The sequence below is a fragment of the Hippoglossus stenolepis genome, chromosome 1 (genome assembly GCF_022539355.2).
Source record: "Hippoglossus stenolepis isolate QCI-W04-F060 chromosome 1, HSTE1.2, whole genome shotgun sequence".
Classification (NCBI taxonomy): domain Eukaryota; kingdom Metazoa; phylum Chordata; class Actinopteri; order Pleuronectiformes; family Pleuronectidae; genus Hippoglossus; species Hippoglossus stenolepis.
This window is the reverse complement of record NC_061483.1, coordinates 25049762-25064583: the sequence shown is the minus strand read 5'-3', so window position 1 is coordinate 25064583 and position 14822 is coordinate 25049762. Positions and strand designations below refer to the sequence as shown.

General features: G+C 41.8%; 1 protein-coding gene across 2 annotated transcripts in view; it reads left to right on the top strand.

Annotated features, from left to right (window-relative positions):
• LOC118104555 (AT-rich interactive domain-containing protein 3B) overlaps positions 1 to 14822 on the top strand; it is a 50347-nt gene that overhangs the window by 14664 nt on the left and 20861 nt on the right. For both annotated transcript variants that reach the window (XM_035151521.2, XM_035151528.2), the window contains exons 3-4: positions 9059 to 9133; positions 9761 to 9833. In XM_035151521.2, coding sequence (XP_035007412.1) covers positions 9059 to 9133; positions 9761 to 9833 — 148 coding nt within the window. The remainder of the gene's footprint in view (positions 1 to 9058; positions 9134 to 9760; positions 9834 to 14822) is intronic.

Genomic DNA, 14822 nt, shown 5'->3' with positions numbered 1-14822 from the left:
TGGAGGGGTGAAGACATTTGCAGGCTAAGGCTTTTTTCTTACAACAATTTATTTTATGCTCCCTGCTAACTGAAACTATCATGTCTGAAAGACAATTACTGATAGTTATATCCAGTTCAAGAACATATGAATGTTTAACACTGTTATCACTTACACTTTGTGTAGTGTTGTGCAGTGGATTCAAGCTTGTTAGCTTAGCTAATGGCTGCCAGTGGCTTCCAATGTGATGCAAGCTTCATTAATTGTCCATATAAATACTTTTCTAGTTGCATACATGTACAGTGTTGAGTTACAAATAACTGTGTTCTCATTTTCACACCATTCAAAAAGTGTATGACGAATGATTAAAGAAGTTTAAGATTACTATTGCACATTGGCTTACATTTTAAAGCAGGCAACCTGATAGCTGTTGGCTAATAGTGGCTGCATGATGTTTGCATAACTGCCCCAGTCATGACAGTGAAATGACACACGACCTGTTTTATTTTGGCTCAATAATTCCCACACTAATCATGAGTCTGGTTGCTCAGTCCAAGTTTTTGGGAATTTCTTCTTTTTTTGCATGTCCAGTAGAGATGTAGTAGCCTTTCGGCCCCTGGAGATGAGCTCCAGATGCGTGACGAGCTGCACCATCCAAGCTCGGGTCCCAGGGGGGTACTGGCCTGTCAGAGGTGGAATGCCCCTGCACACTTAACGCTAGCTGAGAGGAAACAGATACCTCTGGCGCTGAATGGAGAAATCGCTCCCTATCGATTAGACACTACAGAAAGCTGTGAATTGCGCTTATGGTTTGAACATTTGATACTGTAGATTCAGAGAGATAGTCATAACACTAACTTCTCTGATGGAGGAGACACTGAGAGTAATGGGACTGGTTTATAGACATTCTCATACCTCTCTGCCCCTCTGCCATACGCCAGAAAAAGAAGTAATTTACCCATCTGACTGCAGGCGTGGTGACCTCAGTCATTTCATATGTAATTAGATGTGATGTGTCTTAATAGCAGTGAAGGTTTTTTGTTGATTGTGAATGTATCAAGTTCCCGACGCTGTCAGTATAATGAGAATGTATATAAAGGGCTATCAGGTCTGTGTGATGTCTCCAGCTGCCATTAGCATGAGGGTGAAGTGGATGTTTGCTCTTTGAAAGATGTGAGATATGCAAGGTATTTTTAGCCAAAGCTTTTAACCCAACAGTTAATAGCTGCTCTGACCTGTATGCAGCAGTATAGCTTCTCGCTCAAAGCTGCATTGATTATATACTCTGTTTTAGTGAAATAATAAGAACTTTGCATATTGGAGAAAACCTTGTCATTGTACACTCCACAGAGCAAAACTAATAACTTCAAATCAAATTATATGTGAGGGGGCACCAAGGGGGCCTCATGCAAGTCTGGGCATAGTTTAGTTGGAGAATCTAGATTCTTGTGGGGCCTGAAAGGGTTAACGTATGGAGTACTGTATGTGGTGGCACAGATGTAATTCACTAAAATGTTTGCTCTGCTTGTGAAAGGGTCTTTGAACCAATGAGTGTGAACTTCTGGCCACACCAGCCTATAAACGTTTTTGTGTGAGCGAAAGGGGCCAGCTAGTAATGTAATGGGGGATGGGGCCTCTGCCTGTGGAATGTGGTGTCTTGGTGAAAGGGCTGGAGCTGAACAAATGCAGTCAGTTTATTTGGCAAACCAGACTTGCTAGTCACCAAGAGACATGTTTACCCAGCAACTAAATATACAGATCCACCTCTTTCTTTCAGACATAGTTCTTTCTCAGAGAGCCGGACTTGATATAATGGTCTATTGGCCAGTCACAGACAGTCACAAGCATTGGTGTATGTGTCTTATTTTACAGTACAAAATACATAAAAATCCTATCTCAATCAAAGAGAAGAAAAGATGCTTTTTTTTTTACCATTTACAGTATCACACTCACATGGTGATACTCTATATATTAAATATTCCCTAATCAAGATTTATGGGAAAATATCTTTGATTTTTCAGATATTCAATGTGTTATGGGCTCGACCTTATATATTCATTGATGACAAGATAAGAAAATATCCTTATCAGCCCCAAAGGTGTTTTGTCGTTCAAGCTCTACTTTCTCGTTGTCTACTCTCTAACTCTCTGCGTGTAAAGTAGAAAAATTAGATGAGACGAAAAAGTGCGTTGATCCTCGTCACTCAATTATTCTTCTGTTTGACTGTCTGCCTGCCTCTCTTCTTTTTACCTGTGACACCCCACCCCTCTCTTTTTTCTGTTTCTCTTTTTCAGCTTTGTAATTGGAGTGATTAATGGAGGGAGGGGTGGTCATGCCTGGAGGCCTGTTTTTCAGTGGCCTGTTTAGAAGTGCAGCACGGCTGAGGCTGGGGCAGGTAGCAACATGCTGTGCTCTTGGACATTTAGCCCCCTTGTCCCAGCCACTTTGTATGTTTCCCCCAAGAGCCAGAATCCTCTTCCAGCTACAAACATGACCGGACATTCAGAGACAGGCATGCCCCTGGGTCCTGTTCTCTGCTGCCGACTTGCTCTCATGTGATATGTGACCTTTTTTATGCTACATAATAATTCATAATGAAAGCAGAGAATAACTAGTGATCTGTTCGGAAGTACAACCTCCACCATATGTTCCAGTGTGGCAGTGAGATTTACTTCCCTCTCGTTGCACATGGAATCACGATTAGCTGGAGCTTTTGTTGGCGGTAGCGTATGGCCGGCTCACCATGAGATCCTTTACAGTAGTTAGCAGATAAAGGACGCCATCCGCTCAGCCCAACTCCCAACACACCCGCCCCTTACCCACTGCCCCCTCCCTGTGGCAAGAGGCACTATAAATGATTCCTGGAGTCCCGCAGAGGGATCAAGGCCCCAATTATTTGATTTGGATTAAAGATTGCTGCCCCCCACAATGCTCGTTTTTACAAGCATGCTGAGAGGAAGCAGATTCACTTTCTGTGAGAGCACGAAGGCTATTTCGCAGATGGATTTACGCTAAAGGCATCAGGGCTCTTGTTTTCTAGTAGATTAGGAAGCATTTCTACTACTCTTCTCTTAGCAAACAGGTGTACAAAAACACATTTATATCTATTATCTGTCACTACAGTGTATTTTAATTACATTTTAGAAAAAGCCGAGCCTCAGTCTTGAATACTTTTAATAAAATGTTTTTATTCAAATGTATAAAATAAGCAATTGTTGAACTATTAAAGAAGCATGTTGGCTCTTTTCTGACTATTTGCCATTCATCACAGTTGTTGGCTGTGATCCAGATTTCTGCTGGCGACCTTGATTGTGATTAAATTACTGCTGCTGTGTCTGTTTAAAAGATTTCCCTCCCTGAACTGTTTTGACAGGCAGCAATTTGGCAAAAAAATACTAGTCCAGGAATGAGATGTTAAGAGTACCTGTGGGATGAGAGGGGCTCTCCTGTTATTGTGAGGTCCTGTTACTGGTGTACAGGAATGTTGGTGAATTTCACTTAAGCCAACCTCGTTTCTGTGTGCTTGGCAGAGTTTGCACTGAGAGCACTGCAACATTTGGTCACCCTTGATTTACTGCCTGGCGTTGCTATAGGGATTTTGCTTGTATGTGCATTTATCAAGGATAGGTGTGGCTGTAAGTGTTTACACTGTTTGGTTTTGCAATTGGATGAGGGTTTCCCATGGAACCCTTCACAGTGTTAGTCAAAGTTAGGGTGTCCTGTTGGAAGTTAGGGGTTAGGTCACCCTGGGAGCAGTCATACTGCCCTCATCTCAGTGTCCCTGGCGTTGTGCTAGATGACTGAGGATGATGAGTATTGACGTGTGCTGTGAGATTGCGTCCGGAGGGGGCTGGGGACTTCCCTATGTTTGCATATCCAGGGCTATTGATTTGGGCCCACTGTTCAATGGCTGTGGCCCAGGGGACTTGGTCAGCAGAGTGGAGCTGTGCAGGGCGGGACAGAGTGCCATGACAGTATCTCAAAGTGGGAGCACAGGGGTTAGCGTCATGGCTGAGCCTAACAGGGCACTAATATGGCAGGGACATGTGTCTCTCTTCTTCAGGGCGTGTTTATTCTGTGGGATCACACCAACAGGCTGCAAAACAACTGGTCTACTTTACATTTCAGATGATCTATGGGGGCCAGTTGGTTTTCTGCCATTCCATTGGTCAGTCATAAGCTTGTTAAGTATAGTATGACACATGAGTTTAGCTCTACCTACATAATTTGGAACAGGCTTCTGACCTTTTTTAAAGCATGTGTGGAAATTCACTTGATTCAGTTTTTCTCCTGTTGTTATTATTTTGAGATTATTACCAAAGTGAGACCAACAAGGGGAGTTTTTCCTCTGCTCACCGGCAGCTATTTAAACCCACCCAATCTCCTACTTGAAGACTAAAGGCTAATTCGTGTGATGCTTTTATTAAGAACAAGCCCCTTCATCTAATAACAGCTCCACTATCAAATTGGAGAAGTGCTGTCAACATCCTGAACAATCAATGCCATCCATCCCCCACTCCCCAAGCAGCAGCCATTAACCCTTCTTGTTCCGGCATGCCTGGCCTCACTAAAATGGTGGCTCTACTCCAGACATCTTTCTATAATGGCTGCGTAGAATTACCCCCAGGCTATGCATCAACATTCAAGTAGGAGTGTGTTGCGAGGTTTGTCCGATGCAAGGTTATGCAAAGAATGTGAACTTGCTGTAGACGAGGGGTTGTCCTTTTTCAACCCTGTTGCACTCAAAATACAGTGTTTTAGTATGAGGACTAACAGAGAGACATGGTGTTGCTAAGTGCTGCTCATCTGAATTAAGAAAAAAAAAAAAGGTGCACCGTATACTTATCCCTGATTTGGCGCTGCGCCAGTCAGTCACGTATGGCCATAATGTGATTAGGCCACCCACCGCCTGGCCAGTAAACCTGCTAACAGCATGAGAGAGAGACAGATAGGAAACAGTGGCTGCTTAAATATATGAATACTTCTGTGCATCCACCTCCCAGCCCACACGCACACGCACACGCACACACACACACACACACACACACACACACACACACACACACACACACACACACACACACACACACACACACACACACACACACACTATCATGCACAGGCATAAACCCACAGACATGTGTAATATTGTAATTTCATTTGGCCTTTTGGAAATTTTAGGTTGCAAACATACATTCTCAGATGTCTCACTTTATGACTGTTTAAATGTAAAAAGAAATCTAGACAGAAGAAATACAGGCACTTTGTTTATAACCATTAAGAGACACAACCGTCATTTTATATCATTTAATTATGACTCTCTTGTGGCAAGCCAAGCCTTTTAAGTCTCTGTCGTGAATGTAAGAAGGGTGTGGGAATGTCTTTTTTTTTTTTTTTCAACAAGTAATTTCTGGGTGGAGTGCTGGATGTGATGAAGGGGCTGAGGTGACTGATCATAAGGAGTGGTCCCAAAACATCAGAATCCACTCTAACTTGACAAAAACAACATAGTGTTAACATTCCTCAGCTGACCAAGGTCCCAATTCAAGAGCCAACATGTCTATTCTTGATAAACGGCTTCCATCTTCCAATTACTGTGCTTTTTTTGAACCAACTCGAGAAGCAGGCAGGTTTTCTATAGATGCAGTTTAACTGTTTTGCCTCGTGACAAATGACAGATACAGCGTCTTTATATCTCACATCTTTTGGGAACAACCACATTTTAAAGTAACTTCTCAGATGTTAATGCTATAATAGACATTTGTTGCATCGTGTGACAGAACTTTGGAACTGCTATGAACAAGCGTCAAAGTTTTGGCCCCTGTAACGACAATGACCACACCATGAAGAAAAATATGGCTACTGTCAAAATACACTCCACCTACACTCAACATAATCAATATTCCTTCACATCTTTGGAAGATCAGTGGTTTTCATTAGCTTGACAATATGACACAAATGGTCCCAAACTTGCACCAAATCTCATGTATGACCGGTACCTCAGAAACTGTATTTAAAGCAGAGGTGGGGATGGAGCGGTGAGCCAAAGTCTGCCACTGACTGGACAGTGTTCTGTCACTTTAGACCTTTGTTCTTTGTGGATGTCAGGAACACCTTGACCCCTGCCCTCCCATAATACAGAGTGTCCCTCAGGGAGGTGTGTGTGTGTGTGTCTGTCTGTGTGTGCGCGTGAGTTTGGCTTGTATATAAACACATTTGTGTTCCCCTAACAAATCCAAGGCCAGTAACCCAGCTCCCAGTGCCTTTTCTTTTGAAGTTCAGATTCTCAACTGGTAAGCTGTAGTGTAAGTTAGTGCTGGAAGGTTTGTAGTCATTCTCTTTGGATAAGAGCATCTGTTGAAGAATCTATTCAACATTAAATATCTTCACAATAGATTCCGCAGGTCATTATGTTGTTAAAAATAGTTATAGATAGATTAGAGTTTTGGGGGGGTTTATCAGATGAGACACTTTCTCACATAGATCTTTTGATATTCTGTACACACCACTGGAATAACACCTAAGTGCAACATTAGCAAAGCACATAAACTTGCTAACAATGGTGATGGTGTTTCCCATGCAGCTCTATGGCTCCTTGTTTGATTACTGGCAGTAAGATAACAGATTGTCAACCTCTGGCCCATTGAAAAGGGAACATCCAGCACTTATAAAAGGTGCCAAATGCAAACTTTTTTTTTCATGCAACAGCAAGCATTTGAGATTATACATGGCTTCAAACTGAATTATCTTGTGCTATAATCATTTATAATGGTTAAAGGTTAACAGAGGTGGTCAAATTGTGTGCAAAGGTCTATAAGTCCTCCAAATGTACCATACTGTATATTTACCTTCACATGATGATCCTGTCGTAATCTCTGTGACATACTATAGATAATGTAAGTTGACAGCGACATTTATTTTTGATAAGGAATGAGTACCTTCATTTTCAACACGAGCTATCAGCTGAAAAGTCAAAGCAATTTCTTTTTAGAGGATAGCAGAGTGGGGTTAAATAAAAAAGAAGTATTAGTTTTTCCATACTGGACACATAGCATTTTGTAGTTTATGTTTTCATAGCGATAGAAGAAAACATTGATAATGTGAATCTACAGGTTCACCTTATAAAATAACATCCATCTTCATGCATGACAGTATTTCAAGGTGGGCACACAGTCTTAACCTGCAAACACACCATTTGCTGTTGGTTTGCAAGTCGATGGCTGATGAGTATTTGTTTGGGGAGTATGAATGTTGACAAACGCTACACGTACAGAGAGTGAGAGAGTGAAAATGACTTGCTCTCAGGGGCCTTGACAACCTTTGCCCCCTAGCTCTTGTTTCAGTCCATGTAATTGCCACTGACCAATGGGCTCCTGGTTGAAACTAGACCCTGGGCTGCAGCCATTAACATCCCCCGCCAAACGGATCTTGTTTTGATTCCTGATGCTTTTATAGGTTTTGTCTTTAGGAGACATTCCTGTTCGGCACATACCGTGCACCCCTTTCTGCCCCTATTTTCCTTCCTTCCCGTCTTGTGGGGCCATTGCCCCACCCCCCTGCACTCACAAACATGCACACGGCCATGATCAGCCTTTGCTCATGTGTGTGTGTATGCACCCGGGCTACTGACCAGCCTACCCTCCCCTGGCCCCTCCTGACAGCCAGCTACACTCCATGAACTTGGCCACCCATCACAGCTGCGTTAAGATTGAAGGATGGGGGGCCCTTGCATCCAGCTGGGTCGGAAGACATGGGTGGGGGCAGGGAGGGCCAGATGCAGATGGTTTAGGTCAAATGGAGATGTTTGAGGATGAAGGGGGAGGGTAAACGGGAGCTCAGGGGCACAATAACTCCAGAGGTTGCTCCTCCAACCCCTGGAATAATACATTCTCTGAGTCTGAGTATATATTAGTTTTCATGTGTTTGTGTTGCAGTATGTTGGCAGTTGTGGTAACAAGCAAATAGTCTTAAGTTGCTCAGCCCAGAATTAAGTTTCTGAGCTACTGTCAGTGTCAGCTGATGGGATCTTTGCAAATGAAAACACTTAATTATAAAGGAAGGGCTTCAAAATCCAGTCTCAAATATAATACATTTGCAACTACAGTGGAAACTGTACAGTTTATAGTGATCAAGTTGATCACTATAAACGCATAGCTTCTATATGACAGTCCCAAAACTTGAGGGAAGGCAACATTGTGCACTCCCATATGCACGCACATACACTAACACACACACACACTTACTCCGCTGCTCACCTCTCTCTCTCTCTCTCAGACACACAGACCCACACACTGACACTGACTCAGCTGACAACTCTGACCCGCTACAGTTTAACGTTGATTATTTTAAAATGACGCCACAATTTCAACACTGATCATCACATAATGATCAATACTTTTCTTAATGAGTCAAATCTTTATTCAGCATATTTATTAATTTGCCTGTCCTGCTCTCTCTCTCTCTCTCTCTCTCTCTCTCTCTCTCTCTCTCTCTCTCTCTCTCTCTCTCTTTCTCTCTCTCTCTCTCTCTCCCTTGCACGCTGACACAAACAAATACACACTCGGACACACACACTCACACACAAACGGTATTGTTGGACACATGTATAAACTCAGACTGAGTAGAAACAACAGATTTGTAAACTTAGACAATTGCAACAGAGTTGGTAAAAACAGTAAAAAATAACATTTTACAGTCCAATGATTCCTATGAAAACCCCACAAATCAACACTGTAAGTGGATTACTTGATCACTGTAACCAAATTATTTAAACAGCATTTGTATAGTAACGATTCTGTCCCAAGCTTTTTGATCTATATAAACGTTTGATAATTATATCTGTGAACACTAAGCGGTTTCCACTGTACCCGTAGTGCAACCAGTGGAACGTCCCCAGTCAGTAGCAGCTAGGGAACTTGTTGCATGTCAAACGCTTTCTCTCCTCATTGCCTGTCCTTATTATGAATGTCGTATTTTTCAAAGACATGTAGATAATGACGAGAGCCCACTACCAACTTCATCCTCTCTATACGTGTTTATTTACTGACCATATCCATGTTGTATCTCTTTTTTGTTGTAGAATGGCAGTGCAGGTTGGGCGGATGAGGCCGACAGCAGCAGAGGGAGAGGAGAGGCCTCCAGAGACTTTGCAAAGGTGAGCACTTGGAAAATGTGACCACTGAATGGCTTCAGTCATGAGACTACCAAAAAAAGACACCTTTCCACCAGTTATATAATAGAAACATTCATTTTTATGAAAGTTGACGTAGTGGAAATTGTAAACAAATTAACCTTTGAAACAATCTCAACACATAGAGCTCTAAATATATCTCCATGAGACTGACGAATGTGTCGCCTCACCTCCTCTGTTAAGTTGCACTTCAGCACACCACAACGATAACAGCCAACGGTCAGCTGGCCATTGACATGCGTGTACACTATGTTCTGTACATGTGTGAGAGGAAAGAACTATTTCTACTTCAATGAACATTACAGAGAAGAAAAAACGCAATAGACCACTGTTTTCAAGCAACTGCTAATCTGATCAAACAATAAATATATGTCTGATGTACATTTTCCAATCAAATATTTTTCTTTACTTTGCACTTTGGAGTTGACGGCTAGTACTATACAGGGAAGGGTACTTGTGAAAAATGAAGATAAACTGCACAATGCACTCCACTGCATTGCGCTCCACTTTTGGGGACAGTGTATCATGTTGAACACTGGACTGAATGGTGCATCGAGGCAGTAATAAGTAATAGTCTATTTTCTCTTGCAGTTGTATGAGTTGGACAGTGACCCCAAAAGGAAGGAGTTTTTGGATGATCTCTTCACCTTTATGCAGAAAAGAGGTAAGCAAGAGAGCCAAGAAATCCACATCATTTTAAGCAGCACTGCATGCCACCTTCTCCATATCAAAGATTTGTTTTCCTTATATTCCACCCAGCTGTTTGGCATACACCTTATGTTGATTTTCTGTTGGGTTTAAAGAGAGTTTCCAAAAGACCCTCTAAATCTTAAGAGTTTTGTGGAAAATGTTTGTCAGTGAGTTCCTAATGGAAACATCTGGGGTTGCTCTATGTTTTCAGACTTAACATAATTTCAAAAATTCTATATTTTTTCCAAAATAAATACTTTTTTTTCCTTGTCTCTTGGAGCATGTAAGGTGTTTAAAATCATGCTGATGATCATTTGCAATATGAATTGCAGTGCGGGTATGTAACAGTTGCCAGAGATATATCAGTTGGAGTAAATCTCTCACCCTCTGTGTGTGGAAAAAGCAAATGACCACATGACTTCCATTTGTTAAGAGTCATTTCCTGTGTCAGCAAGAGCGGGGGGTTGTTATATTTTACAAGGCATCTGGGATTTCACTATAGATTGAATGGTTTAGGTCTGCAACACAACTGGTTTATATGGCAATACAATTACCCATGAAAACTGAGCAAAGATGAAAGTACAAATTCCTTTGTGTCTTTGGTCTTTTAAATGTCTGTGATCGTTCCATGGTTGTTGGTGTGTGCTGTGTCACTGATCAACTCAAAAAACATGCTGTAACTCTCACTGCCTAAGAAATCCTTTACTAATTCCCCTCCCCAGAGTAAAGGCCTTAAGAGGTCAGCAGGTGAGATCTGCCTCCGCTGATCCTGTGGTTGTGCAGTATCAGAGCCAAGAGGATATGACAGTGGTCTAACTTATTTAGTTGGCCAACAGCTGTGGAGGCTCAGCTGACCGCGTGCTGCTTTGACACTGCCCACAAGACCTCTCTGACCAGGGCAGCTCAAGCACTTAGGCTTTATCAAACAAATCTGTTGCCAAGCAAGTTACGTGGCTTGAGCAATACCTCCCACGATGAATCACAATGTTATTACAGTGCTGCATACTTCACATAATGCTTTGGTACGCCACTGTAAAAAAACAACCTATAGAATTTACCCAATAAATCGAAGGTAACAATTTGCACTCAGTTTGTTTGGGTAGATTTCATTTCATATTTTGAGTAAAAAGTACCTAAATGCAACAGCTATGAAACACTAACAGAAATAAGTTAAGTTTACCTAATTTTTTCTTAGGCAATTGTTTTTATTATTAATAATGAATCAATATGACTAGCTAACCATTACTTATTCAGGAAAGGGAGATTTATTCAAAAACTTGTTTTTAGACACAACAGCTGGTATTGATCATGTCAACAACTTTGAATCAACCAAATCATCAACAAATAAAGAGGGTAAATGTGGATTTCAGGGGCCCTGCCCCCTAACAGTCAACACAGTCCTCATGCCATTAACAGCTAAAATTGTTCTATAGTTTCTGCAACCATGTGGGGTATTTTAGATCGATCAAATAAAAAAATATATGTTTTTCAAAAAACTAAATGCCACAAAATTCCAAAGATTGATGTGATCAATCAGTGCCAACAAAACAAAGATCAGTCACAGCCAGTTCCTGAAATTATATGGACGAAAAAGTATTTTTGAATGAAGAGGGAAACATCAGTCTGTGCCAGAACTTTAGTGCAAACAGTTTATTGTATAGCTTTTGAGGCTGTGAAATACCTTGAGCAGCTTTGCTGTATCAAGCTGCAGAAAAAGTCTCTGTAAAAAAAAGTCCATGTATTATCTTTTCCTCTGAAAACCTACATACCCGAAAGTTGCAAACAGACATGTCCAACACCTACAGGTTGTCGATGGACAGGATAGACAGGTAATGATATGGCATTGTTTGAACTGGTAACAACAGATGTCCTGAGAACCAGTGAATAATTTTAGGTCGAAGACCAAGGAGGAGAGGGCCTGAGGGGACGGGGAGAAAATAGAGAGGGTATGTAGTAATACAATGTATTATGTAGCAATTGTTACTGTTAACAAATGAGTAGTGTAGGTAGAATTAACCCATAATTATATATTTCACTTTTGACTAAAACACTTTTTAAACGATGTGCATGGATTGTTTTTACCACCCTCCAAAATCCTTTTTTACAGTGTATGACATGTGATGATAGTCTGTGCGTGAATGTGGTTCATACTTCATTATGTTTTGTCACAGGCTATGATGAGTAATGATGGTGTGTGCGTGTGTGTGTGTGTAGGTGTGTGGCTCACTATGTTTTGTCACGTTATGATGGGTGATATGGTATGTATGTGAATGTGTAAGTGATGCATAGTTTGTTTTGTCAGAATGTGACAGATGATGGTGTGGTACATATATTTATTTATAGGGCTCTGTGTGCATGTGACGTGCATGTGTGGGTTCATGTTTGTATATATATGTTGTTAAACTCATATCCACGAGAGCAGCAGCATCAGCTTCAGATCGTCTAGCCGGTCCCAGCACCTGCAGGTCTTGTTTGCTGGGTGATGAATTAAGCTTTGGCAGAGAGCGAGAGGGAGGGACAGGATCTGTCAGGGCCCTGTTAGCATCTCTGTCCAGTGGCAGACGCTGGGAGCAGTTGGCTGACCCTTTACTCACGCTGGTCAGACAGAGAAATCCATCAAGCTGACTAAAATGCCACCTGACAGGAGATAACTGGCTGATTACACCGCACCGCGTCACTTTGTTTTCACTACATTTGCATTTACTTAAAATGGCAAAAAAATAGGTTGATACTAAATTATAAAAAGAAGCCTGTGTTTTTTATCATTGTGTCATTGTTGCACCTTGACCAAGAACACATGAAATGAATTACTTCACTGATTTTTTTTAAACTTAAAAATCAAAAAATGACGAATTAGTTTGTAAAACTGTCCCAACTTGAAGCAATGACAACAATAACAAAACGCTGGTTGACCTTTAACTACAGTATTCGATTTTGATCATTAGAGCTGTCGTCATTTATGTTAATTTTAACTTGTTTAGCTGAATTACATTTCCAGTGTGACTCACAGTAAGTGCAACTGGAAGCGACTTGCATGGATCAAGTTCCTGTATCATCATTAGAACCAGTGACCAGTAGTGAGGGAGTGCAAGGGTCAGTGCTCAACAGCAGTTTAACAAATAACATTGCATGCTCATCCATAATAGACAGGTTTTAGGCAAAGGAAAAGCATATGGTGAGAAATGCTAGTAGTTTTAATTTTAGTTATTTGAGTTTTTTTGGAGAAATTGAAGGGTACCATAAAATAAAAAGACATTCTCAAAAGATATACCTGGAAAGGTGAAGAATAAACAGCCCTGGGGCTTCAGATATGGAAGCAGGATGTGACTGTAACATTATTCCTGACATTAGAGGCCTGATGCTACTATTGTAAAGGTGGGTAGGATATCATTTCACCCACTCTCTACCAATTTTTTTCACCCCTCCTCGAGACGAGAGGCACTTGGCTAACCTCTGTGCTCTCTCAAACTCTAGTCTTAATCACAGGGAACAAATTGCTTGGCAGGATTCCCTATTTGCTGTTTGAGTGCTTGAGTATGTGAGATGAAGAGCAAGCCTGGCTAACTCTTCATGCTGGCACCCTCTAATTACTGCGTGTTTACCCCTCCCTCCGATTCACATCATAGATGTAAGGACAAAATTATTACCCTCTATTTAAATGAAGTAGGCTATAGGAAGCCTTTTTAATTTAGTGCGACTATTATGTGGGATTTCTAAGATAGCTGAATTAAAGGTGGCGATATGGGAAGATATATTCATTAAGATATATATGGGGAAAGTATTAGCTCATTTTGTGAAGTCGATTGTCAGGTTAAGTGAAAACCAGTGGAGTCTGTGGACAGAGAGACAAATGGTGAAGTGCTTTTCCCACCTCGTCGTGGGGCCTCTAGGCCTTGAGAGGAAATCAACAGCGGAAGGAAAACTTACAAGGGATTCCCATTTCCTGCCTGTGCTCTTCAAAACAGGCACGTGTGTGTGTGTGCATGCTAATGTGTGTGTACGTGTGTGTGTGTGTGTGTGTTAATGGTTGAGGAATTTTAGCAGCTGCCCTAAATCCTTTCTGTGAGTAAAGGGGCCCATTGATGGGCTGTGCATTACAAAAATGGCAGAAGACACGCATACAGACCCTCTTTTACATTCCCTCCTTGGCTCTTTTTTTTTGTTTACTACTCCCTTATCATATAAGATCATTGGATGCTCAGAATAATTTTCACCCTTATTTGTTGTGTGTTATTTTCCGAGGGAGCTCAGCCTTATTCAACTGGAGTTAGCTAATGACCTGACATGTAAATGTAATGTAAATGCACTCTGGCTGCTCGTGTTGGAAGAGTGCGGGTGGAGAATATTAGCCTTCATGAGTCACACCAACATTACTGTTCATCATATCCATTACAGGTTTTGCTGTTTCACCCCCACTGGGAGCACAAAGAAAAGCTTTGATACTGGCTCGACGCCATTAACCACCTCAAAGATTTCGATTGAGCAGATGGGTGATTGTTTGTTTTGGTTTGACACCCGGCCACTTTCTCATTTGGAATGGGGGTTCAGGGCAGGAGGTGGGCTTGTGAAGAGGTAATCCAGGAGAGGGGGCCAAGTGAGGCTGCGGGAGCTACGGGTGTGCTATAAAGACAAAAAAAGAGGAAGAAAATAAGAGTGATGCAGCCAACTGCCTGTCAGCGCTGTCCACTTGAGATGATTAATGGCCACAGGCTGTGATGGACAGAGGCAGAGAGAGAGAGAGAGAGACTCCTGTTCAGTGAAATCACCAGTCAAACAGGGAGGGAGGAACAGCGGGTAGAGACGAGGGTTTTAGCTCCTCGTGCCCCAGCTAGAGCCTCACACGTCACAGACAGCACAGGCTAGATCCATCCCAGTGTGACACTCTTAACCGGTGGTGTAGATTCAGCTTAAGAGGGACCCCATGGTGTATCGCTGCTTAAGAGTTATTTTAGGGGGAAATCCT